Source organism: Haplochromis burtoni, unplaced genomic scaffold (assembly GCF_018398535.1).
Source record: "Haplochromis burtoni strain Fernald_Lab_line unplaced genomic scaffold, NCSU_Asbu1 Contig_34, whole genome shotgun sequence".
NCBI lineage: Eukaryota > Metazoa > Chordata > Actinopteri > Cichliformes > Cichlidae > Haplochromis > Haplochromis burtoni.
Window position 1 is genome coordinate 2,320,770 of NW_024582395.1, and position 27,779 is coordinate 2,348,548.

Sequence of the window (27,779 nt, forward strand, 5' to 3'; positions counted from 1 at the left end):
GTGATTCAGAGTCGAAACGCAGAGTCACCACCGGCAGCTCTTTAAAAGGAAAAACTGAATTTAATGTATTTTTAGCAGGTGTTGCAGTGGTTGCCACAATCAGCCTACAGTAAGGACTCCTCTTTATATGTTAGTCTTACAGTGGTGGATCCTCATTTTATATATAGTTTAATATGAGGTCAGTGTATGTGCAGTAATGCCGAGTGTGTCATATTTTATACATGCAGTTTGAGACTTCACTACATCACCAGTGTGACTTTTTCCCCTCTGAAAAACCAAAATAAATTGCACAACACATTAAAAAAGCCAGATGCAAATTAAAAGTCAATATGGAAGTAAAATTTATTTTTTTTAAACAAATTTGTCAGATGGTTTAATAAACTCACCATTTAAAATAATAATAATAATAAAAAAAAGAATTTTCAGGCTTTAATGGGTTAAATCTTTGGTTTGTAAGAGATGGCCGATTTACGGAAGAGGATTAGGGCCACTGGAGAAAAAAATCTGAGAAAAAAGTCAGAATTCTGACTTTTTTCTCAGAATTCAGGAAAAGAAGAAGAAGAATAAAAAAGACTTGCCCACTTCCCCCCGTGGCCCTAATCCTCTTCCGTACCGATCAGACAAAAGGTCAACGTTTTAAACGTAAAGGAGCTTAAATCAAATAAACCGAGAGGTTCACCGAACAAAACGGAAGAATATATATGGAGCTGGAAATGGGTGTGAAAAAGTTAACCATTATTTATTAAATTCACTTTTCATATAGCGCCAAATCACAGTTAAAGTATTTCGTCTCGTTTAAAATGACTTAAATCATCGTTCTTCCCCATTCTGATGCTTAATTTGAACTTCAGCAGGTCACCGTTGCCATGTCTGTGTACCTAAATGGATCGACTCGATGCCGTACGATTGGCTGATTAGATCAATATGCAGATTAACAGGTGTAACTAAGTGAAAACACAGATATGATTGTGTATTGCAATGCTCTGACATCACAGAACACATCTGCTCGTGTTATACAATCCTTTTATTACATCAGTACATTTTCCTGTTTATAATACACTGATTTATACAATATCTCTACTATAAAATTAGAATAATCTGATCAAATTCACATTTTCAATATGCAAGTGTTTTTAAAGCGCTTGATATGACGATCCGCTTCTTTGTGATCAAGCCAAGTGAGTTTCTTCATCTACGATTTTAACGTTAATAAAGAGAATCTGAAATGTTCCAGTCTTTGAAAGAATAATGAGAAGTATTAGATTAAAAAAAAACAATTATTTATTCTCCAGTGTCTGTACGAGCAGATATCGTTTGGCTTTGATAAAACTCATTTTATTGTCCTTCTGCTGCAGGAGTACAAAGGAATCTCCGAACACTTTAATTGGTGTGAAAAACAAAAATAGTCCACATCAGAAAACCAAAAAAACCCAGAACAAAACAAAAGGAAACAATGACGAGAAAAGAAAAATTAGTAAGATTACATCTGCCGCCTGAACAGTATAATTCTAAATATGAACATTTTCATAAATATACCTGTTTGTACACAATGATTTTCTTCATAAAGTGGCTTTCGTCGTTACCTACCGCTAATCTACGACTAATCGTTGCGATTATGCAGGTATTATCAGAAGCTAGTTCATGGATCTTTATATTTACACACGCAGTATGTAACTGTGATCAACCTGCTTCATATAAAAGGTTTTCTATACTTCATCCACCCTGAAATCAAAGCTAATCTCTAATTGCTTCCCTACAGCAGCAAAACAAGGCTCTATGGGCAGTTAGCTTACTGGATTAACAGTTTGTAAGAGCCTCTTCCTTACTCAAGTGGAAGACGCATCATGTGATACAACAGTCTAGATTGTATTTTCCAAACGTGTACTGAAGGCAATGAGCTGCATTTGGATGATATAAAAAGAAGTTAAAGAATTTTTAAAAAGATAATTGATAATTAAGTGTGACAAAAGAAGAAGTAAATCTAATCAAATTAAAATAAAGGCAAATTATTCAAAAGACATCTGTCAATCATGGTCCATGTGAAAAATTAGAGCTAGGAGTCGATGAAAGGGAGGTGCAGGGTAACCGGAATAAAACATTTCCACAGCAAAACTAAATCTCCATAAAATTTGAACCCCTCCCCCTCAAAAAAACCTTTCCATTGCCAACAGCAAAGCTTCCTGCTACATGATCGGAAGCTTAACATTTCCAAAAACAAAACTCACCCAGAGGTGGTGTTCTCAGTTATGACGGCCCCTATCAATGTGTTAAATTGAAGCTACCTTGTGCAACCGATTATCAATAATAAACAACATGAGCAGAACCAGCAGTCCTAGTACTGTGCCAGGTTGGCAGAAGTAGCTTTCAGAGATTTAAGGACACTTAATATTGAATGAATACCTCTGGTTCTAGGCCGAGATGAAGAAATATCTCATTACGTATTGTCATCATCTCATCACCAAAGACTATGCCTGCCTTCTATCCTTATATTCATAACACTACATATAATTTAGCTTAGTTTTTAACGTGCAAATACACAAAAATCTGGCACAATCAGACAGTCCACTGGGTGGTGGCACGCATACACCGATCAGCCACAACATTAAACCATCCAAAAAGACCGAAACAGTTTCCCAAAGCTGCTCAGATGAACAGCTCTGACCGGCTGAGGGATGGAGCGAGTGGTTTCGGGTCGGTGCAGCGGATCCTTCGGGTTCTGTAGGGTTTGTGAGTTCGGGGCGGAGGGGTGGCCCCCGAGGATGAGGCTTGTTCTGGTGGCAGATCACATTGGAATCTGGGTGTCTGGGCTCTTTTCCAAGTTCTTCATGCTGTTCCTGAGCAGTATTTGTGGTGGCTTCTGGGAGGAGACGCTGGGGAGTGAGGGCGGTGTGCTTGCATGGTTGGTGTGTGTAAAAAACAAACAAACAAACAAAAAAAACAGAGGTTTCCCGGCAGAGCATGGATGATGAATGCTACTCACGTCACGTGAGAGTGGTTTAAATGTACTAAATCCTGCTAGCCTGGTTAAGGAGCAGCTCAACATTTTGGAAAACACTTGCTTTCTGACAGCGTTCGACCACTTTCATGTCTGTCTGTTAAAAATAAAGACAGCCCTGATGTGGAAACTATTGGCTTCGTCTAGCAGTAACAAAATCAGCCAAGGAGCACTTGTACTGCTCTCCGATGGTGTGTATGAAGGTAAAAAGCGTCAATATGCCAGACTCTTCTTTAACGGATGGAGCTAATTACCTATGAGTGCGTGGATCCCAGGAAAGTGTGTGCTGATCGGCTGATTTTGTGACCGTTATTAGCAGTTTCCCCATTTCTGGTTTTTGTTCTAAGCCACCCAGCAGCTCGCTGAAGGCTCATATTTAAGCGGACAAACACGAGAGTAGTCTAAAACTGTCGCGTAAGGTCTGTATCAGAAAACGAATGAGAGAATCTCCCAAATATGTTAAGCCGCTGCTTTAAATTCATGAACCATGTTTATTGGTACCATAGTTATAAATCCTGCGTTCATTTCAATTGCAGCTGGGTTACAGAAAGGTGCCTAAAACTAAACACAGCAGCAACATAACACTAGGAGGCTGTGAAGCGTCCTGATCCTCTGCTACTCCAACCAAGCTGGTTTATCTGGAGCACCAGAACTGGATATGATGTGCTTTGAACGTCCACCGACTGTTCCGCTTTGTGCCGAGGGCTCTGAAAGTGATCACCTGAATGCTTCCAGAAGAGCTTTTGCCATCATCACAACTGATTTCCTAATACAAACTAAAACGTATCTTGTATAAGTGAAACAATGCTGCAGGTTTAGACTTCACACCTGCTCCTACAGCTTTCACTTCCTGTGCAAAAAGTGCTCTCCATGTGTTGTTCGGTGGAGACAGAGATGGCTGTTTTGTCCAGAGTCTCCAGCTGCTTATTTTGTCTCTCCTTCAGCTGATTCTGACTGAAGGTGCACATTAGCCTGCATTTGCCTTTCTCTACATTTTAAAACACTTGTAAAAGCTCCTGTGTTTGGTTAGCTTTAAAGTCAAATTTGGATTCAGGTGGATCACAACCGGCGAGCGCTCCCTTCTGTGAAAGTCTATAAATCCTAGAAATGAATCAGTTGCCATTTTTCCAATCACGTATGACACGCAATTCACAAATCGTGCCTCTGCTCACATAAACTGTTTTAATGCCACACTTTTCTGTCTATATGAAGAATTTCACATCGTTCTTGAGGTTGCCGTGGTTGTTGTTCGTAACGCTGAAGCGGTTCGGGAGGATCCTCATCTTCATGGTACCGTCGGCGCCGCAGGAGAAGATGTAGTTAGCTGGTCCCACTTCGAGCTGCATCACACCTGTGCCGAGGTTCCTGAACAGCGACTGGCGAGCGTGTTCGTTGGGAAAGGTGTAAAGGAGGCTATGCGTGGTCAGGCTCCAAACCTGGAGGAAGCAGGGAAGATTTGAAAAATCAGAAACAGGACAGTTTAATGGAGTTTGTTTCAGTCAAAGGGAGAATGCGTCTCTATAAAAACATCTATAAACAGGACCAAACCTGAATGAACTGAACCTACTAAGAACCTGATGAAGCTCATTCTCTGATTAAAAAACATGACCAGTATAAAAAAATAAATTAAAATCCCCCAAACCAAATATCTTTTGCCAAACTTGAGATTAATTTGGTACCTTTTATTCTGTCATGGCTACAACTCGCTGTTGACATTTCATTGTTTCATGCATTCTTACTTTGCCCCTTTAAGCCTGTATTTAAGAATTATTTCTTCACTGAAAACAACATCAATGTGACACGGTCAGGTCTGGGTGCTACTGTAGCAGAAAGTATTGTGGCCTCTTTACCAGAAAAAACAGAAATACATGGCTGAGTTTCCACTGAAGACCTCGATAGGCTCTGAACAACTTGGATCATTTGACTCGTATTCTCAGTCTGGGAGCTGCATGATTCATTAAGGTATCTAATTTATTGAAGTTCCAGCTCTCATCAAACACTTTAATTGTATACGGACTGACTGCAAACTGAAAACTGTTGTGCTGCACATTTATAAGCTTTTAAAGACTTTAGATGAGTAACCTCACACACAGCTTTGAAAGGTTTTTTTTTTCTGTGCAATTATCCAGAGTGAAAGTCATTTGAATTTCAAGCAGATGTGCACTGCACCATTCTACATGTGAGCGACACAGGGGCTTCATCCTTGGAGTGACAGCTGTGTGATCTGCAGCAGCATATCCAAGTCAAAAAGATAAAAAAGATCTGCTGTCTCTGGTAATATATTAGCTGCAGACATTCACATCCTCCTCCTACTGCCTTCTCCTCTGCCTTTCCCAGTGTCAACCCACTTTCACCTTACATGTTAGTCTCCATCAGTCACACAGCTGTCCCGAGCAGGTGGTTAATCACAAGTGACAATGGATTTCTTTTGCTTTGCTGGAGGTCACCGTCTCCACCGATAAACGCAACAGAGACATACACGTCTGGGTGCCAAACGCCCTGGAGGACAGTTCTGCAAGTGACGAATTTACGAGGGTAGAGGAAATGATCAAGTCTCTTCATATAGATTTTTAGGATCACTGTACCCAGCGAAGCTCATGTAAAACTAAAGACCTTCGAGAAGAAACTCGAAGAGCATTTATATCACAGCAAACTGTCTGCTTCCCACTTGCAAACAAATTAACAAGTGCTGTACACCTGAAAAAAAATGCCACTCAGAAACATTTTATCACACATCAAATGTCAAAAAGACTAGTTGACAAACCTTAATGTTGCCCTCAGCTGATCCACTGATAAAGCAATCCTCAGTTGGATCGACGGCTAGTGCTTTGACCGGCGAGTCATGGGCCTGGAAGCTCTGCCGCTGGTGCTTGTGGGAAAGCTCCAGCACGCTGATCCAGCCCTTCCTCCCGCCTGTGATAAGCAGCTGCTGCCTGGGGGCCATGGAGAGCACGGTGGCACCGGACTCGTGGCAGCTGAAAGCTAAGGACAGAGAGAGGTAGACAGAAGAGAAAAATGTCAATCATAGTTCTTAAATGTTTTTCGTCATTTGATTTAATTTGTTTTCAAACTTTCTTTCCAACACCAAAAGGTATTTATTACAGAACAGCGGCTCTGAATGTGGGGACACTGGCAATCTCCAGGAATCTGTGAACCATAACCAAGGAGCCTGCAAGGCATCCTCCATTAATTTAATATCTTGTCCTTTTCCCTGCTGTCATAGGGGGAGAAAACTGAATAGTCCACCAGTCCATCACAGGGCTAACACAGAGACGCAATCACTCATGCTCAGATTCACAAGTACTGCCAATTTAGAAAGACCAATTAGTCTTATATGCATGTCTTTGGACTGTTGGAGAAAGCTGGAGTAGCTGGAGAAAATCCATTGAAGCATGTGATTAACCATGTCAAAGACACTACTAAATAGGCTAATTAGGTGCAGTATCTTACCTTGCACAAGGCTGTTAGCAGGAGTCACTAGTGTGTCCCACAGACACACATTCCTGTAGAGTCAAAAATAACCAAATTACAGTATTTTCTAACATTTTCATTACAGAACATATCATTAGGTACAGCAGATTCAGTGTTTAATGAGAGGTGGCATAGGATTAAATTGACTGGAAAGTCTGTGGGACCTGTTGTCTGTTGAAAGACCCGCAGTGGCGATGAGGGAGGAAGAGCCCACAAAGAGAAAGTCATTAGCTGTCTTGTTGTGGCACTGCAGAGTCTGGTAGCGGGAAACAGAGAAGTGACAGTGACGTTAATAATAAAGCAGGACAAGAATAAACAAAAAGGAGTGTGACAGAAAAACAGGAGGACACTCGAGGGATATAGAAGAAAAACCAGCTAAATGAGCTGCGAGCATCTCACCAGGTATGGTTTCGGTGTAGTCCCGCTTGTGTTGGTCTGCCAGAGACTCAAGGCTCCATCAGCATCCACAATCCCAAACTACAGAAAACAAGCACAAAGCAGATATCACACTTTGCTGTAAATAGGATAGAATGATCCCTTATATTGCATTTGACATATATATTAAAAAATGTTTGTGCTCACTCCCTCACTGTGAATTTGTCCTCCAAAACATGTCAAAAGCCTCATACGGCCAAGCACCACTTACATAACTAAAGTGCTTTCTATATCCTCTCATTCCTTTTTGCCCTCTCAAAGCATATTTTGCGCTCTGGGCTGCATCAAGCAGGTAAGAGAGCGCTGGCACGAGAGAGGCACCATCTGAGAAAATTATTAGCTTGAGGCGAGTGCCTCAGTTTAGAGTGTTTGAATCACTGAGCTGAAGAACAATGCATGCTGAAGCCAACCTCCCCGCTGTGGTCCGTGCCTGAACAGCAGAGGAAGTGTGAAAACGTTTCCGAATGCGACAGGCTCACATCACTCTGCAGTCATGTTGCAAAGCTAAGAATAGCCTGACATCTGTATGGCGGTAGTCAGCAGGCCAATGTGTTCACTATCCTGGTACACAGAGCAGGAGGGGTGTGAGAGTTTGTAACCTTGTTTCCTTGATGGTTGAATCGTATCCTGGTGACTCTGGAGTTGCCTGGACTTCGGAAGCAGATGATCTGCTGGGAGTGACCCCATTCAAACATCCTCACGCTACCATCCTGAGCTCCTGTCAAGTCTGATGAAAAGAAACAAAACCGCACGTGATGACAGCTCATCTTCCAATACATCCCAGTGACCATTCAGACCTCAACAGGAGGGTTTTGGCACTTCTTTGTTCCCAAATTCATCTACTACATAAGTGAAGACCAGGTTAAATTCATTGAAAGCCGTTTTCATCCCAGACAAACACTCCTCAGCTGCATCACCAGTCTGCAGTTTGACTGGAAAATACAAGTTTGCAGCAAAGTGAGCGCACTCAGCCTTTAGCAGCACTGGGACTAATGGAAAACAGCTCTGCCAGTTTACGAATATCAACATAAGAGAAACTTTTTTTTGTATGCATTCACCCCCTGAAGGCTGTTTTTCAACAGCAGATATATGATGTCTGAATACCACTTTTAATAGGCGAACAGTTTTCTAATCTACTGACAGACATCGGAGTTGTACTTACAGTACGGCAGTGTGGGATGGGAGGTCATTCTTCGCACATTGTTGATATTTCTCTTGATCATCTGGGAGAAGAAAAGTGAAGAGGAGGAAGAGGAGAAATTCAGTGAGAAAACAGAGCTTCATCATGGTAAAGAATAAATCTTTAAAACCGGGTGAAGTGCAGAGAGATGTAGTGAAACAGTGTTATGCTGTTTTAAAGCCCCTTTTACACAAAATACACGTTTCCTGACGGTGTCACATGACTTGAAGGAATGATTTTTAAATCCCTTCTCACATGGCTCCCTCACACGTGCTTCATTCAGAAATAACATGATGTAGATTCTGATGATTAACTTTAACGTGACCCCTTTAATCATGATCATCAAAAGCAAGAAAGGTGCTTACTCCTGCTTCCAGTGAATCCACTGACAACCTATCATTTTCTCGTTAAAGTAAATTCTGTCTACGTTATAGTCCAAAAGGCAGACACTAAGTCTAACTTAATGTCTTCACATGCTGTAGGTTAGACATTTTAATTGATATTCAATATTTTGGCTATGCAGCTGACGGATAAATTAAAAATATTGGCATCAAATACTGGAGGGTTGGCCAACTGCCATTAGCAAACCCTCAGCTTCCCAGTCAACACACCTATGGTATTATTTTGAAAATCCTACGTTACCTTGTTTTCAAATTACTACATTCACAAACTTAGGTGACCACATTGCCCGCACGCCCAAGGGGGTGAGGACAATACCCCATCAGCCTGAGCGGAAAAAACTTTTGCCACTTTGCTTCCCTCCTGTTTGACGCTCTCTTTCAGGGGTAATTAATTTGTAACTCCATATTCGTTCTTGCACTCAGAAATAATCCGCTTTTTTAAAAAAAGATAATAAAATAAAGGAGGATTTTGAGCTGTTTTATGGTGCATTCCATTTTTACTCCTCTCCCTTAAGACCACTGTTTCTTCTGATTGGCTGCCCCTCATAAACTTTAGCATTTACATGCTCAGTTTTGGCTTGCAGAAACTGATGTTCATACAGTGAACCCATTATTTGAAACTTCTGGCATGTGTAATATGAGAGTTAATGAATAACTGTACACTAGGGCAGTGCCATATCTTACCATCCTCATCTGGTATATATTTTTACACAATTAAATATTCCCTAGCGTTCACACAGAGCTAATCACTTCTGTCTCTAAGAAAAAGTTGCCAGATTTGGTGCCCAAAACCACTGGGTGACATCACATTGACTACATCCTTCATTTAAGCAAAGACTGAGGACATAGTTCACATTAGTCAACAGAGACCATCCTAGTATTTACTGTATTTCATCATCTGATACCAAACTGATACAAGTATTAGAGTTCTCGTGTGTCAATTTGTTAGCTAATAATAAACCCTGCTTTGAAATTAAATAGGCTGTTCTATTATAATGATAGGAGGAAAAACCTACTGAGCCTCAGTATATCAGAGTGAAAATATGCAACATGACTGTTGGCTGAGAGAGGCTGAAATTAATGGCAATGTATTTTCTATCGAGGATTCCATTTATCATTCATCTCAAAATATACTCCACTCTGACACTGAACAAACTGACTGGTTGGTAAAATACTTACGATGCAATGTGGCTCTTACTGTCCAGTCTGCATATCAGGAGCAATAAGTTAACTAGCTGAAATAACAAACATGAGTCGCATCTACTTGACTCAATGACACCACAAGAACCAAATTATCTCCCTCCTGCTAAAGCAAACCTTCTCCGCTCGGTAGAAATCAGCACATTTTTCCACAAAAACAGCAGAAACGTTTGACTCATACATCTCACAACACCATCTCAGTTCTTCAGTAAGCCAATGAGAGGAGCTAATGTTAGCAGCCGCAACGCTTTTGGCAAAACAGACAGAGACAAAAATGAATTATTTATTTAAGCTATGCTTTGAGGATTTTTGCTTTGAGTACAAAAAGTGCAGACAACATCAATTAATTACACAAAAGCAGCAGGGAGTATTATAAACCCATTATCACTGCGTAGTGAATGAAAGCTCATGGAGCCAAACTGTGAAAAACTGTGCTTGATATTACATCTGATCGTTTCCAAACATCAAGACAACAGAAATCTGCTAAAATCTATTTGTTTAGATAATCCGGTGAACATTCAGCCAACTTTAATTTCACAACTGTTTTATCAGGTTTTGGTGAAATGCAAATGTTAAAAGTAACACTTTTAAAACACTAGCACATTTTTGAAATCGGCCCAATATTATACAACAAAAGTCACAATTATGTTATTTATATGTAAACACAAAACAAACAAAAGAACCCAACAAAAATACAGCACTCCTTGTGATTTGGCCGTTTTATTGTATAAATCCAGGTTGGGAGCTTACCACAGCGGCACCTCTGCCCGTCTGCATGCCTCCTAGCCACGGTACGTTTATAGGAGTGCCAGGGTTACTGTGGGTGTATGGCGTGGTGCCGTGGAGGGCGGCAAAATCATCGCGTGTATGGACCACCAGGAAGTCGTCACCACCCACACTTAGAGAAAAAAAAAAGAAAAGAAGAAGAAGTGATATATATGATGAGACGAGGTGCCTGGCTGGTTCAAACCAGTCATAAAGAGCCATCATTAGCTAACAATGAGTCCTGCAACAGCTGGACTGATATGCACAGAGGTTTCAACAACAAACCTGCAAAGTACCTTAACACCTAATGTGATTTGTGAGCTAATATTTAGAATTCTGTATATAAAAACAGATGCTCTCTGTGCTATACAGAGAGAGGCAGTGCAGATGCATGTACACAATCTAAAGTGTCTTTATCCAACGTTTACATTTTGCTCTTTTGGCACGAGGTTGAACAGTTGATGGCACTCTGGATGAACTCATGGCTGTTTGTATATATGTAAAAAGCAGACTGCTGTCTTACCCTTTGGCTTCAGCCTCGTCATCATCGATCCATGTCAAGATCTGAGTAGCCAAGATGGATGACACATCCAACTCCTGAATGTCATGTGTGGAGGCCATGACTAAACAGTTACGATTGGCCTGGGAGAAACACAGAGAGAGAAGTGAGCGCAGAGAGGATTGGGGTATGGGAAATATGAGTCCCAATGTAAATAAAATTGGATTGGATGCATGTGCCAAATCTGAAATGTAGAGATTCACCAACACTAAAACCACCCTTCTCCATTTTTGCTTTTTAGAAGAAGCCAGTACTAATACATCACTCTGGATAAACACACAGCTCAGGCTAACGTAGACTAATGTGAACAGAGATGAATATTGAGAAGAATTCACTAACACCAGGTCCGAACCATTGAACAAAATGAACAAAAACACAGAAGATAAAAAGGCTTGCACAATCAGCCCTGAGAGCGCGAACACGTCAGTCTGATTTAGTTTGCACCGACGAATGCAACTCATGTGCCACACATCTATTTGCAACTGGGGAATCGACTCAAATAGTTGCCATCTTTTTATAATAGTACAGAAAAACAAGGTATCCATTGCATGTAAACAAAGCATCCGATATGGATGTGAAAATGTGAAAAGAGTAAATCGTGCTTTGAAATAAGCAAGTCCTGTAAGAATTACATATAATCATACATTATTTATCAAAGGGAATAGGGAAGAGCTCCCCCGCCCCATATTCACAATACATATTCCTTAATTTGGTAAGTGGTACTTTTATTTTACCACACAAGATCGATCTGTCACTATGCACAATTGGGGTAAAGCTACTTGTTTGATTTTTTTTGCCTCTTGAGAAATGCGACACTGACATATTTATTGCCTATTAGTCCAATCCTCCTATTAGTCTCCTTCTTTGGTCTGCACAAACTACTGTTAGAAGTATCTGCATCTTCTGCGAGTTCTTCCTCGTAACCGACAACAATGTTTGACCCCCTGCACACATGAAAATATTGATTAGAGAAACAAATATTCTTAAGGAAGATTTCTGGAGGCGAGATTCTTATCCTGGGGGTGTATATCACATTAAATGTCTAACTCCCACAAAAGGTTACCTCACACTTAACAAGCTGAATAAACTTAACAGTTTATTTAAGGTGTTAACTTTGTTTGTATTACAGTTTTCCAATAGAAAAAAGTATGATTCCAATACTTTTGCACTGAGGAAACTTTGTGTTTATTTAGTTATCCTTCCAAACACTCTCTTAAAGAGAGAGATTACTAAATCAATTTAATGGCAATTTTCTTATATTAAATGTTTAATTAAATTGACCAATACAGGCTGCATGCTTGAGTAATGCATTCTTTTATTCTCATATTACTTCGTATTGTTCGATGACATCTGTGTCAGCAAATTGTTACCTTGTTGATGGCAAAGGCTGTGATGATGTCAGATTCCTTGTGGATGATGCGTGCTTTTCCTCCAGGGCTGCCCTGATCTGACTCAGTCTGCAGACAGCAGAAAATACACACATACACACGGATTCAATCATTACAACTGAAACATTTCCCGCAGACAAATATCCGCCATAATTTCAGTTTCCTTTCATGCTACAGGACCAATGACCCGACAAGAGAAGGGTTGACAAGTGAACTATCAAATTATTTGCTGTAGATGATGCTCATAAATCTAGGTAAGCGTACTCACAGTTTTCTCTGCTATGCAATTTGTGTATTTTATGTTTATGTATTCGTTTGTCTTGCCCTTAGGGTTAGGAAAGGCCATGTTCAGTGCATCAGGCCACACTGTTAAACACAGCAGCCAGCATAACTGGGCTACTGTCATTAGACAGCATGAGAACAAAAACCCTTCAGCAATAAGCACAAGTACACACTGTACCACTGTGGTCCTGTGGGATATTGTACAGAGATGTTACACTTTGATGCCAAAGCCAAGCATCCTCTAAGCATGAGATTGAATTAACGTCTTCACCGCATTTGTTCGAGAGGAAAAGACCATGTCATTTTCTGTCGGATGGAATAAAATATAACTTGACTTGCAGAAATCTAAATATGGTGGTTTGCCATTTTTGCCGAGCACATAATCCCTGTAGGATGCAGATTCACTGCGACAGTGTTGGGCCCATTAATCAGAAGCTATTCAGCTTCATAGTTTGTCCTCAGAGAGACTGGGTTAATTAACACTGAGCCAAATGGAGTAGCTATAATATGGGAGCTTGCATGGTGAGAGCAAGAAGATTAGAAAACCTCTATGAAGCATCAGTTTACAGTGCAATTTAAAATTGATGGTTCACATTCACATGAATATTTAGACAGCTAAATGCAAGATTAATATCTCACTCTTGACAAGAGCATTCAGGGTACATGGCACTAAAAATACATGTACTGTAATTTGGTCCTGATCACAGTTTTAGCATTTAAGATAATGCGTGACAGGTTCAAGACGTAAAATGTGCACATCCGCATTAAACAGTATGGTCTCGTTTCATATGGTATTTACATTTCATACAGTCACATGTATAATGGCTCAGCCACACTAGAGTAAAAGTAGGACAGCTACCTCCCTGCGACTAGAAACCATTAAATGTTTTTGCTGTTGGTAAATGAATGCAACAGATGCCACAGGTTCAGTGTATAACCCCCGAACACTGAGCAAAAATTTTGATTGTACAGATTACATCCAAACAACTGCAGTCCAACCTGGATCGGATGCAAATAACTGGCATTTAACTTCTAAATGCAGACACATTGTAGTCAATCAGACTCAGTTGAGCACAACTTGTTTATGACGCCTTTTTGACTCAACTTCTACTCTACTGGTTGTATTTTGGTTATACTATGAAAAGCACAGCTTGTAAGTATTTGTAGAGAAGTTTCTGAATTTCAAATCTATGAGGTTTTGACTGAACTCTGAATGTAAGTACTTAATGTTTAATGTGAATTTCTTTGTAGATAACAAAATTTGCAAGTGACACCAAGAGACTTGTGATCTTTACCTACTTATTCCAACTGCTGTATTATCACAAACTCAGAGCAAACTGACACCGATTTCAAAAGCAATGAGACTGCAAGTTCTCTGCACCCGATCGCCAACAACCGTTTTTCCTTGGTGTGACTGAAGCATAAAGAGGGGTCTTGTCAACTCAGACATACTACTTTGTTATGCACGTCTGAATAAACATGCTACAAGAAAAACAAAAAGGCAAGGTACTGCAGGCTTCAAAGCTTTACGTTTGCAGTTGTGTCATAGGGACAATATGTAAAACTCATATTTAAGTCCCTTATAAACTATAAAACTCTGTGACCAATTAAACAGCCTTGAAGCAACAGTGATTTTCACTTATTTATAAAAAAACAAAAAACAAAAAACAAAACCCACACAAAAAAACCAACCTAAAAACAAAACAAAAAAAGAGCAAATAAATGTGGGAGGATTTTTTTGAAGCCGACTTGTCAAACTTGTAAAAAATGTACATAACATCTGACATGAATGTTACATTTCTTGCAAGCATGCTATACCTGCAAGGCATTTGATCACCCGCAGTCTTTCAGTATCCATCACTGTCGACGTATGTACCAATCTTAGGCATCAAGAACTACATTTAAGCTTTTGCTGAATGTAGTTCTTGATGCACATTCAGCAAAAAAAAATCAAAAGCTTCAGTTTTTGATTTTTCAGTTGGTTAAATATTGCAACAGATACTGAGGTTTGTTTAGCAACCCATCCCACTGCAACATCATGAGCAAAAATTCATCAGAAACAGTACCTGATTGTTTCCTGTCTCGTCCATCCCTGAACATTTCATATTGTCAGTCTGGTCCTCAACCGACTTTAATGACAGGGGAAGCAGCACAGGGTGGACACACAGACACACACACACACACACATACAAGTGCAACCACCACCAGTGGCAAGCCATGCAAACACATACAGAGACTCAATTATTGTGCTGTTAATCAAAAAAGGTGGAATTATTTGAATGAAAATAATGCAACTGGAGGCAGTAATAAGAAAAGAAAAAAAAAAAAGGCTGGCATGCAAAACAAAAACAGTATAACAAGGATGTAAAAGCAATAATAATGCAGTTTAGCTTGGGAATGATGCATTTTGTTATCATATCAAAATAGTTAATGTGTTATTCAGTGACTATGATTACAATGTGCCAGCAACGCAATCATGCAGCAGGGGGATATGATGTAAATACCTGATGTGTGCCCGGTTTCTTGGTGAAGATATTTCTGATAAAGGTCTCCTGCACTTCTTCCTGCTTCACCAAAAAGTGCCATAAACGTTTGACTGGCAGCGCCGAGTGGTGGCTGGACCTGAAAGGAACATCGTCAACAGTAATGTGCATTTAACATCACAAATCACGAATGACGTTGTTCAAAGAACAGTAAATCCATGGACTATGTTACTGTGGTATCCAACGGGGTCAGTCTGCACATGGATAAAATGGTGGTCTAAAAAAGTGAGAAAAACTGATTTGTTTGAATTTACTGAATATTTTTCTATTTACTCCACAATTTATTAAAGCTAAGAGATATTTGAGTTATCACAAAAATTGGGATTTTACTATCTTACAGTAGCCAGTTAAACAGGAAAAAAGTAAATAACAGACAGTAATTAATATGTCTTTATCCTTCTGTTTGTCTGCTGTTCTGAAGCAGATGTTAGCAAAACTGTTGCAGCTGGATGTCCACTAAGTGGCAGGGAGGATGACTTGGATCCATTAATTATCCACATTTATTTATTTATGGATTATTAGGTTAGCCGTTTCCTTTCTTTTGTTTTACTTTCACTTTTAAATATTATTAATAATACCTTTAATACAAATTTTCATTTAGCATTTTCCCCAAACCAAATTAACTGATGTATTTCTTAATTTTCTCCATCAGTATGCAAATTGTGTAAGTCATGAGTCCACTAAGAACTCTGCAAATGAATTTATTAGAACTGCCAATCGGAATTTTCTCCACTCATGTGGACGCTGTTAAAGACAGTGTTTTAATTAGCAGTATACATCAGCAGTACACAGAGGTGTACTTGCTGTTCATTGTGAGTCATAGCCTGAATTTGAATGTAAACAATGCAGGGACAGTTGGGCACTTTCCTCTTAAGCTGCATGCACAAGCAGGGAATATTGTTTTTTGGTTTTTTTTGCTGATGTGTTTACTTTGCTGTAGATGAAAACTTTACCCCAGGCCACAAACTGAATCACTGCCACCTCACTTACATGCCAAAATAAATAACAAATATATGAAGAAGTACTGACATAAACAGGTTTGTGGAAATAAACATGGGGAAAATGCAAAGCATTGACTGAGGACCTCTGTGGATACACAAGAGAAAAAAAATGAATAAATAAACAAACCACAAGACAAAAAAAGTTAAAAAAAAAAAAAAAATCTGATTGAATACCTGAAAGGGGTATTTGATGCTTCAAACAGGGTTTTGTGCCTGAGGAGGGCGGGGCCAGGTGTGGCAATTTCATCATGGAGGTGGGTGGAGATATACTTGGAAGGGGGGCCCCCGAAGATCTCCAGCCTTTTCTGCAGCACCTGCTCCCACCGCTGCAGCGTCTTCAGCACAGCATGACACAAAGGAGAGGCCACAGGCAGGTCTGTGGTTAAAAAGAAGACAATAAGACTAGCTGAGACAAGCAGTAAGAAATAGGACAGTGCTTCTTTACATCCTGGATGTACATCCGAGGGGCTGGCGTATATTTTAGTGTTTACCTAACAAATCATATCCTGCCGTAAGGTAGAAAGACTTGAGATTGGCCAACACCAGCTGAACCATGGCCAGCCGCATCAAACACCAACTTAAAAGGAGAAGAAACCAGTTTAGAACCGAAATAGAGTCTTTAAAAAATTACATTTAGGGTTTATTCAGATAGAGTGGAGAAAAATTTAGAGGCAGCACAAATAAATAAAAGACAAGCAGCTGTAAAGAGCTTCAGGTTAAATCTTGGCAGCTCAAAAATGAGTCACTGACTGGAGAAATATGCACTCAGTGCTGTGCCAATACCTGTACGAATTGTGGTTTGAATGCTCCCTTTGCGGTGAGTTGGGATCAAACACATCATCATATTCATCGTCATCGTCGTCGTCTTCATCTTCGCTTCCCTGGCTCGCCTCGGAGTCATAATCAACTCTGTTTTCTGACGGTGGTAGTGAAGGCTTGAATGCAAGAAAACAGAAGACAGACAAACAAAATTGTTTAGATCAACAACAAAACCGTATAAGGAAAGAAGAGACAACTTACAAAATTAAATGTATTATAGAAGATGTTAAATTGAAGTTATATTAAAAAGTCATTCTATCATTATACAGGCTGAAGATGCAACAAAATCCCAACAGAAATGAGAGCAGATATGCAGGCTTATGTTTTAAAACCACTTAACCACTGTTACTAATATTTGGATTACCTTTGCGATGAAGTAATCCCAAATGCTGAGCTCTGGAGGGACGAACTGTTCTTTAAAGATAGAGGGAGCTTCCTGTTCCACAACGGGGACATGGTGCTTTGGACTCAATGGTCCCTCCCTCTCTATCCCAGACTCTTCCTTGGATCCGCTACGCGATGAGAGAAGCCTGAATCGTTTGGACTTCCTGTCTGTGCCACTTGGTGAGGCTGGAGTGTTGAGAGAAAGTTAAGAGTGTGTTAAATCGCCCTTTCAAGCTGCCATTAAAATGCTTCTGATTGTGCCTTTTGCTCATTATAAAAAAAGCGCCTAGATTTTTTCCAAATATTTACAGTAACTTTATATCGGGTCTACCAAACAGTAGCAAGCACTAAGGCAAACCCACACCCACACAAATAAGTTGGTGGATATCACTACGCTAACAGTCCAATTAATTTAACAGGAGTAAAGTGGTTTATAGTTACAAGGTCACCTTCAGAAGAACACACCAGTGTCACAAAGGAAACTACATCCTCCAAATGAATCACCTGGTGGGGGTGTCCTTGTTGGACTGCTGAGTTTTTCGATGACAGGGATTCGAGCGCCTCCTCCAAACACTGTCACCCAAAGCTTGCTGTTGAGTGGGTGTGCCATGATGCGAAACAGCTCGTGGCAGGAGTGAGTGGCCATGCCGTGAACAAACAGACTGAGGAAGACAGCAGTCAGGATCTCACACAGCAGCACAGCTAAGCCTGGCTGGCTTTCCTCACCTGCTGAGCTCAACAGACGAATCAGAGAGGCGATACCTGGTGAGAGGAACGAGTAAAGGACAGCGGGGGGGAAAAAAGAGAAAAAAGAAAAACAGATATTTAGACAGCAGAATCTGAATATAGACTAAAAAACTACATTTGCTAATTGCTGAGTAAAACATTGAGCCCCACAGACAGCAATCTTTTTTGTATTTTAAGAAACATTTCATGGAAAATAGAAGTATACTAAAAAGTAAGTAATACATTTAAAGTTTTAAATGAGTCTGGTGACATCATATACAGTACATGGACAAATGTATTAGGCCACACCTCTTAATCTTTGTCTTTAGTTTTTAGTCTCACTGGGACAGGTGTAATAAATCAAGCACCTAGCCATGCATTTGTTAAAAAAAAGAAGGAAAGAAAAGGAAAAAGGGTCTTTCGAAAGAACTCAGGGAATTTGAGTGTGGTACTGTAACAGGATGCCACTGTTGCAACAAGCCCATGAAATTTCTTGCCGTCCTAAATATTTCACAATCAACAGAAAGTTGTCTGACTGCAAAGTGGAAGCGTTTAGGAACCACAGCAACTCTGCCAGTGCAGACCATGTAAAGTTACAGAGCGAGGCTGCTGAGTGCTGAGGTGCATTATGTGTGAAAGTTGCCAACGCTCTGCTGGTTCCAAATCTCCTCCTCCATTAACATCAGAACAAAAACTGGGAGCTGGGAGCTTCATGGCATGGGTTTTGATGGCTGAACAGCTCCTGCAGTGTGTCTGTGTGGTTTCTGCTTGTTGTTGTCTGTGTGTGTGTGTGTGTGTGTGTGTGTGTGTGTGTGTGTGTGTGTGTGTGTGTGTGTGTGTGTGTGTGTGTGTGTGTGTGTGTGTCTCTGTTAGTGCATTTACCTTATCTGCAATACAGCTTAAGTAAAAGACGTCAAAAAATGATCCTAGTAGTTTAACCCAAAATCCTTACTCTTTGATCGGTTTAAATATTACAGTGCATAACAATTCAGTGCACTTCAGTAAATCGAGCCATTTTAACAAAAGGAACATTGACTCTATGTCTTCCCGTGACATAAGGAAATAAATACAGCGTATCATAGCATAGCCCACAACTTAAATATTGCCTTGTGTCTTATGTCTTCTCATGATATTCATATAAGGCAATATTTATGTTGTGTGCCATGCATGGTCACATTATTAATAGTGTTCATAATTAAGAGTTCATAGAGAAGTTTAGAAAAAGTTTTTATCTTACTAATTTAGAAACTTGTGCAGTAGGAAACACCACAATCCCATCAAATCCCCTATGTATGGAAGACCCGTGATATTAAGACATTTATGCAATGCTTCGTTCTTGAGTTTTCAGGCTCACAGTCTGTGTTCTTAGTCCATTAGCTAATTAATTTGCACAGATTTGTAGCTTAAAAGCAGTTTCATTATCGAAATTAATTAATTAATTAAAAAAAATCTCAGTCTTTCCTCATTTAAAAGCAAATTAATGCAGGAAAGTACTTGAAAATCTAATCAGATCAACTAATCTGTACTTTCTACCTGTGGCGAAGGTAGCTAAAGTGAATTATTCAGACAAAAGCATTAAAACATAACCATGTGTGTAACATATGACATGTTGGTGGGACGCAGAAATAAAACAGCATACCGATAACAAGATTTATTGCAGCGTGTCACAAACAGGAAGGGTGAGCTGGTAAAGACTTGTTTACTGTTCTTGTTTACTGAAAACAACCAAAATATGCTTCGGTGTGAAAAGTTTGTTTTGATTGATTTACCTGGCCACTGTGCAGGAGAAGTGTTGGGCTGAACAGACTCATCCATGCTTATAGTTTTGAGAGGCTGCTTCTGAGACAGCAAAACACTCTGGTACACAGTCCCAGTGAAATGGTTCACGTGGCTGTGGGAGAAACAGAAACAAGAAATCGACCCCGCAAAGTATGAGGTTGCGAAGCCAAACATTTATATTAAACATGAAAAGCTGTACAGAAGTGAAGAAAGGAAGGGGTAGGTGGTGTAAATATATAATGCTAAAATGTTTTACTCTGTTCCCAATTCTAGGATGTTGTTTCTAAGAGACACCACTTTTGAGCTCTGTTCTGTCAGGACATGAAATACTAATGGGCTGCATCTCAGGTTAGCTGCCTATATATGCTGTTTGGTGATAGAGAAGAAACGCTACGTAATAAAGAAAACATCAGTGCCCGAGTTCTCACATCAAGTGGCTTTCGAACATACAAAAATCCTTGGACGGTTAGAGAGGAAATCTTTATAGAGAATATGGAATGCTCAAGTCACCAGGGAGTCTATTAAGTTTCTAACATCCAATAAGTCCCCCTTTAAGCTCCTACAAAAAAAACCAATTGCCTCCACTTCAAACAGAATTCAAAAGTCAAAGGGAACGTCATTCAGAAGGAGCGGCAAGTCACAACTCTGAAGACATCTTTTCACAACAAACTTTATTCATAAAGCCACACACGCTGCAACTGTGCAGGTATTGTAACCTCACGTATGTTTAGGCTTCATTTTGATACACCTCTTGGCTGATTTCCTAACCAAATTAGACTGAAGATAACAAAATCACTGGTAGGAAGGAAAAGAATTAAAACCCTGTCAACCTTGCAACACTCAACCCCCGCAACCTACATCCTCAAAATACCTTTTGAAAAATTCACACACTTGCTCAGATGCTCAAGAGGAAAAAGTGCTTCATCAAACCTCTGCAGCGACACAACGGGAGATTTTTATATTATAATTACCATAACAAAGATAGTGTTAAATTAGAAATTGCCTTGCAAATTTAGTTACACTATTTAACTCAGAACAGCATGGGATAGATGGCTGTGTGTGTGTGTGTGTGTGTGTGTGTGTGTGTGTGTGTGTGTGTGTGTGTGTGTGTGTGTGTGTGTGTACACGTTTAAAGTATTTAGTGAGAAAGATGCCAAACCATGTGCTCATTTAATCACATCACTTAGAGTTGTGTTAACTTTGAAATAGTGAGGTCGGACAGCTTGCTCTGAAAGAATAATGAAAGTTTGCTCTCAGTTTAAAAATGAATCTTCATCTTTTCTGATACATGACACACGAGCAAGTCTCTCTGCAGTCACGGCACTGTGACTCAGGTCCCAGTCTGGTGAAGCACTACCGTAGTTAATAAAATTTGCTACATTATTTAAAAAAGAAAAAAAAGAAAAAAAGGAACTAACATAGCAACAGGGCTGTAAGCCAAATGGGTCATTAAAAAAAATGTAATAAATAAAAACACACTCATCCATTCTAAGCTTAAATCCTTCTGGGTTGTTGTCAGAGTGATTGGGAGTTATGGTAGATAAGAGTCTTAAATAAACAATGTTCCTCCCATCTGTCAAAACCAAGAATCTAATTAAGTATTTACAATAAGAATGACAAACAGCAGCCCTGCAGCTTTTATAATTCATTCTCAACATGATCAAAACAGACAAGTAACTGTCATACTTCTGTGTGGTAAACGTCCAACACATCTTTATTTCACCCCTCCCAAAAAAAAAGTGCAAATCTGAAACAAAGAATATGCTTAGATGATCTTGAACAGCAGTTTCTACATTGCTATTACATGTATAGTGTTTGGCTGTATGACTGCATTACGCTCCCATTATAAAGTATGCTTGGTTACCAGCAGTCAGGTCCTGTCCCCATTATTTCTTATTATTCTGCTCCAATAAGCCTAAAAACACTAACACATATACAGGGTGAACCAGAGGACACAAATGTGCATTATTATTGGCAGCATTTTGGCTTTAATTGAACCACCAGGGACATATAATAACAGTAGTTATGACAGATTAATAATTTGTCTTAATATTCAATGTGAATGTGATGGAAAATGAACAGAAATGTGTAATTAGCTTTGCTTGAATACATAAAGAATTCAAGACTTTTGCTCAGAGATGCAGCCCAGTGGATACCCACAATGAGCTCCAACCCTTTTGGGTCAGGTTATGTAAGAGTTTTTCCAAATTGCCCTGGTGGATTTCAGTTTAGTATAAAGCTACTCATGTACTCATGATGCCTTGATGGATAGTATCTGTAACATGACAGGTTAGGGATTAAAAGTCTAAAAAGTATAGTAAAGTGGGTGTATTTAGCAAATGCTCAAGAGCAAATAAATATATGAGGAAATAAAGTTCTTGCAACACTTACCTGTATGTGTGTCCATCACACAAACACTGATATATACAGGCAGACAAGGAGGCTGCCAGTGTGTGCATCACATAGATCTGAAATAAGAAGCAATGAAAAAACAACAACAAAATAAAACATTAATTAGCATGAGAGTTCAATAATTAAGCTACACTTAAAGTTTGGTTTTCAATCAACGCATAGTTCCCAGAAATTTGATCAAAAGCAAATAACAGCTAAAAGACAAGTGACTGACACATTCATCTGTTGAATACAAAAACACATTCCTTTTCATTTCCCAAACACAAATGCTTCATGTGCAAACAGCCTCCTATATGCAGCATAGCAAATATATTCTGACTCAAAATATTGCAAAATGAACCAAAATCTCTCTAGAAACACGTTTAATGATAAGGCAGCAATTAGCAGTCATGGAGACACACACACACACACACACACACGCGCACACACGCGCACACACACACACTGCATCTATTAACATCAATTCTGATTAAAACTGCCTAACATTTGCCTTACTACCCCAGGTTATTCTTATGTTACGTATTGCAAAGTCTCCTGACATTTATAGGTTTATTTACAGCTCAGTCTCATATACTGTATATAAAAGATCAATATACAAGATTTCACAAGACTGCGGTTCTCTGAAAAACTATGTACATTTAGAGGAACTGAGAGGGCAAATAGCAGACCGGTGCAACACTTGATCATTAGCAAGTGTGAGCACCTCTATAAAAGCAGAAGTGTTTGCTGGTCTGGCGCATTCAGGTGTGTGTTAACACAATGCCACATTCTTCCCAGGAGAGGATGTACCAGCAAATTCACCCCAATATCAGACTGTGCAATGCTCAGAGAAATTGTAAAACAAAGAAATCCCAAGAGCTACACCTCAGACCCTACAGGCCTCAGTTAGCATGTTAAATGTTAAAGTTCATGTCAGTGCAATTAGAAAAGGACTGAACAACTATGGCTTGTTTAGAAGGGTTGCCAGCACAAAGCCTTTTCGCTCTAAAAAGAACATGGCAGCATGGCTCAGGTTTGCAAAATTACATCTAAACAAACCACAAGACTTCTGCAACAATGTCCATTAGACAGATGAGACCAAAAGTGGAGATGTCTAGCATAACGCATGGCAACATGTTTGGAAAAGCCCCCCCCCCCCAAAAAAAACAAACAAGTACCTCACACCAGGTGATACGTATGACAGTGGATAGGAGGTGAGCTTAGCTTATTTTGCAGCTACAGGATCTCAGTCATTTAGTCTACCATGACCTCTTTTAAATACCATATTTATCTAGAGTGCATCTTTCGGACAGCTTAAGCTTCAATCCATACTGGACCATGTCAGAACAGTGACCCCTAACACAGCAGAAAAAGAAAAGAATCAAGGTGTTGCTTTGGCCCAGTCTAGTCTAGACTGACCAGGCTGCCTGAAATGCTGTGGAGGGACCTTAAGAGAGCTATGTATCAACAAATGACCATAAACCCCAAAGAAACAGAAGCAATGTGAGCGAGAAGAGTGTCGTATAGAGGTTTTCACAGGATTCGGTGCAGCCCTACTAATAAACTTCATGGATGCCAAGAAAACTACACAGTTGAAACTGTTGCAAACCTCTACTGTGCACATATGTTGGTGCAAAAACACAAACTGCTCACTACAGTTTTTAATATTATTTGAATGCAACGTCTCTCCATCTTTCAACGGTTTGGCACACACATAATCCAAATAAAAAGCATATGTCCACAACAGTATGCAGTATATAAAACTACAGACATAACACAACAAAATCAACTCTTAATTATCTGGATAAGGAAGAAATTAATTGTCTCACCTCGTTGGTAACAACATCTGGATGTGGAGGAGAATCGAGTGCACTGATGGTTTGCAGGATGTCGTGAGTCAGGTTGGTCAAATAGACAAGTGGATTGGCCACCACTGTCTTTACATTGGTTGTACAAGCCATCAAAAGAGGGATGGAGGTGGGCTGTGAAGTCACCGTCACCACAGATTGGATGAAATCATCCTGGGTACAAATGTCATAGATGAGTGTCAAATCATTATGGTACATCTGTAGATGTCTATCATAGTAAATACAAACCCCCACACCTATACACAAGGACACAAACTAAGGTTACACAACAGTAAACTTAGCAAACTAAGAAAATGTAGATGGATTCTACTTTCTTATTTCTTTCTTTAGGATGAAGAAAGAAAGACACCTCACTAAAAGAACAAGGAACAGAGGGGAGCTGCTTTGAACCTTTGACAGCACAGCCTTTTCTGTAGCTATAATGACAAGATGAGCCAATTCGTGTAAATGTCATACATGATTTCTACATACATTTTGTGTGAATGACAGTTAATGAGCAAAAAAAGAAAGCTTTGGCACTGGAGGGATGTCTGGTTCTTTATGTATCTACCAAATTCCTGAATATGACTCTGTGTGTAAGAATACCACAGACTTATGTTCGTCACTCTTGATGAATCACATTCAGCTGTCACCATCTTAACAGAAGCTCTGCACCCTGACTGAAGTCAAGGCAAAAGCAAAAATGCAAAAATTTCCTTGACACCAAAGTTTAAATTTGACAACCATGGGAGCAGAGCTTGTACAAAATAATCCAATTTTATCTCAAATCATCACTTGTGCTAACATTTAATAGCACTGTTCCCATGTTGGCTCATTGAATTGTTTACCTCCTAAAATTTGACTCTCTAATCGCCAGCCTGAGGCACGACCCTCCCTTAGGAGCTCCAGGAATCAGTACAGCCTGTCAGCCTAATGCTGGCAGTGTGCAGACAGTTGCCTGGGCACAACAACGAGGTGTGTGCATGCGCGTGGTGGTGTGTGCTAACACAAGCTATTCAGATGGCTTCATGTTCCGTCTATCATGTGTACTCTTTGACTCATCTGCCCAGTATCATTCCCTTCAAAGAGAATATGCTTCAGTTAAATTAAGTGGAAACTCTGGGCGGATTATACTGCCCAGAATACTTAACTGTCTGTAGTGAAAAAGACCTGCTTTAAATATGACACAGTATTCAAGTATTGTAAGACAACAGAGTGGCCATAAAGAGAGCACAGTCATAATTAATTATTCTTGACTTGTTGCTTAAGACTCAATTAATAAGACTATAAATTACTGCAAGAAGCCCCTTTGAAAAACCAAACCAAAACTACAAACTAAGAAACATGGCAGTGTTAGAAAACTTTAAAGCTATCACTTTTGTCACTTTTAAATCCATGAAGACCAACACTAGTAATCAATGAGCAAAAAACTGTTTCATGTTTAATCCAAACACGCTGATAAACGCAAAATCAAAGAGAAAAGCATGAGAAAATCTTCCTCTGAATCACCTGAATTATAATTATGTTGTAATCAACTAATCATTTCATATCAAATTCTCCCCCCCCCAAAAAACAAACAATATTACTATTGTTCATTCATTCACTGACAAAACAGCTCCAACTGAAAAGAAAAGTTGCCATTTTAATTACCTGGTGAGATTCTTGAAGCAGCAGTATGAGCTCCATGCGTACAGAGGCCAGACCACCTCCGTGTGAGCCGTGCAAGCTGCAGTAACTCAGAAACATCCTCAGTAAGGGCTGGTTACTCTGCAGCCAGTGTCTCCTGCTCCTGTGGCTGTCACCACGGGGGCTCCCAGGCTGGCAAAAACATTCAGACTTCATTAGTTTTATAGACAGTCATTCAGCCTTTCTGTAAATCCACCCACCTGGGTAGGGCACAAACAAAAAGCAGCATGCTTTGAAATGGTATATATTAACTTGGTCTATCAACAATAGAGAAAAAAAAAGTAGTGGGTTTTCTAAAGTAATCTGTAAACACACAGTAGGTGCATTGTGCAAGGGTAAGTATATATAATTGGGTATGCATGTCTGACAAACAGAGATAATATTTCTTCAAAGTACGTCATTAGATATCTTGCTGTTTTAATTTTAATATAGCAAGCAGCCAGCTATCAACACCCACCTGCTCCTCCTCCACTAACCCAGAAACAGGGACATCACCCTGGACTGACAGCTCTGGCAGGCAACGCTTATAGCTGCAGCAATGCTGGAGAGCCCCCACCTGAGGGGAAAAGAAACAAAAACAAAACAGAATCCGATCTTAAAAATCAATTAATCAACAAGGCGCTCCTCATCCATGAAATGTAACATTTATATGCACACAGACAAGATGCTCAATAATCATAAAGGCAAGAAGGAGATGTGTGGGCATTATGTAAAATACAAAAGTTTTATTGCGTGGCTTCAAGTCTGCAGAAAGACTTGTTATATAACACAAATGAATGAATAAATACATTTAAAAGAAAAATGAAATTTGACCTCAAAGTTTGCAAAGCTGTTTAAATATGTGTATGTCAGTACCTCTCTTTCTAACCACAGGCAGAGCTGGTAACGTAGCTTTCCTCCATCCAGTTCGTACCCTGTTGACAGTGTCCGGAGCTCATTGGTCATAATCTTCAAGCACGCTGCAAATTTCAGTTGAGTCACCAGGATATCATCAGACGGTTCAATGTAATCATTGCTGTCCTCGCTCTCCTCAACCAGAGATACTGGTTCGTGGAACACACTACCGCTGCCACTCTTGCCATTTTTAGTTTCTTCTTCATCCTCATCATTTTCTTCATCATCTTTGTCGCTATCCCATTTCAGCTCTAGGGGCTCATCTGGAACTACCACTGACGGCTGGCTCCAATCGAAACTTAACACTGAATCCGACCGGCTGTTTGATAAGCTGTTGCCATCTGACTCGTAGCCATTCAGAGCTGACTGAGACCAATCCGGGTCCGATGCTTGTCCGTTCCTACTCCCAACACTGAGCTCAGCAGTGTTGCCTGTATCATCCTGGGGTCTAGAATGCTTGCGGACTTTGGGCATCTTGGAGAGGACTTCGAGTGCAAGCATAGGGCACCCTGCATGCAAATGTGCATATGCAGCTGTGAAAAACAGTCTTCTCTCATCCAGGCTGATGGAGTCAGCGCTGCGAACCTCAGCAGTCAGACCAACTTTTGCCTTGTTTGATGAGCCAAAGTGCCGGCGAAGGAGGAGTGGGTGAGTACGCAGGTAGGTGTAAAAGTTGAAAACCTCAGGGTTACAAGCCGACACAGAAGAGGTACCTGCCACAGACAGAAAGTTAGACAAAACGGTTTCATCTATTTCTTTGGCGAGTCCTAGCAACAATACCTGCAAAGACAAGCTGTGATATTAGAGGAAAACAAAATACAACTATACCTGACCTAACCGAATCACTGTCAAAGCTTCAGACAACTTCAGGTATGCACTTATGAGAGAACTAATGACTGACAAAACTACCTTATCTTGTCACTCGAATGCAAATACAAGATGGCACCAGTGTTCACGGCAAGGATTTCTGATCACTTCCCAGTTTTATTTAATACTGTAGCGATGTGAATTTGAACAGTGATGGTCCTGTGTG

General features: G+C 39.9%; 1 protein-coding gene across 4 annotated transcripts in view; it reads right to left on the minus strand.

Annotated features, from left to right (window-relative positions):
- Nucleotides 1–1,008: 1,008 nt before the first annotated feature.
- Nucleotides 1,009–27,779, minus strand: part of LOC102297560 (dmX-like protein 1) — a 61,076-nt gene continuing 34,305 nt past the window's right edge. For 3 of the 4 annotated variants that reach the window (XM_042219525.1, XM_042219524.1, XM_014332591.2), the window contains exons 29-51: nt 26,708–27,459; nt 26,310–26,408; nt 25,817–25,984; nt 24,149–24,340; nt 22,320–22,396; nt 19,919–20,040; nt 17,928–18,185; nt 17,404–17,609; nt 17,004–17,155; nt 16,712–16,797; nt 16,395–16,596; nt 15,181–15,298; nt 14,743–14,805; nt 12,377–12,463; nt 10,971–11,089; nt 10,433–10,580; nt 8,064–8,124; nt 7,501–7,628; nt 6,866–6,943; nt 6,631–6,722; nt 6,446–6,498; nt 5,760–5,977; nt 1,009–4,431 (exon numbers count right to left, since the gene is read on the minus strand). In XM_042219525.1, the coding sequence (XP_042075459.1) occupies nt 4,198–4,431; nt 5,760–5,977; nt 6,446–6,498; nt 6,631–6,722; nt 6,866–6,943; nt 7,501–7,628; nt 8,064–8,124; nt 10,433–10,580; nt 10,971–11,089; nt 12,377–12,463; nt 14,743–14,805; nt 15,181–15,298; nt 16,395–16,596; nt 16,712–16,797; nt 17,004–17,155; nt 17,404–17,609; nt 17,928–18,185; nt 19,919–20,040; nt 22,320–22,396; nt 24,149–24,340; nt 25,817–25,984; nt 26,310–26,408; nt 26,708–27,459 (3,713 nt within the window). In that variant the 3' untranslated portion in view covers nt 1,009–4,197. The remainder of the gene's footprint in view (nt 4,432–5,759; nt 5,978–6,445; nt 6,499–6,630; nt 6,723–6,865; nt 6,944–7,500; nt 7,629–8,063; nt 8,125–10,432; nt 10,581–10,970; nt 11,090–12,376; nt 12,464–14,742; nt 14,806–15,180; nt 15,299–16,394; nt 16,597–16,711; nt 16,798–17,003; nt 17,156–17,403; nt 17,610–17,927; nt 18,186–19,918; nt 20,041–22,319; nt 22,397–24,148; nt 24,341–25,816; nt 25,985–26,309; nt 26,409–26,707; nt 27,460–27,779) is intronic. The other variant, XM_042219526.1, reaches the window with a different exon arrangement.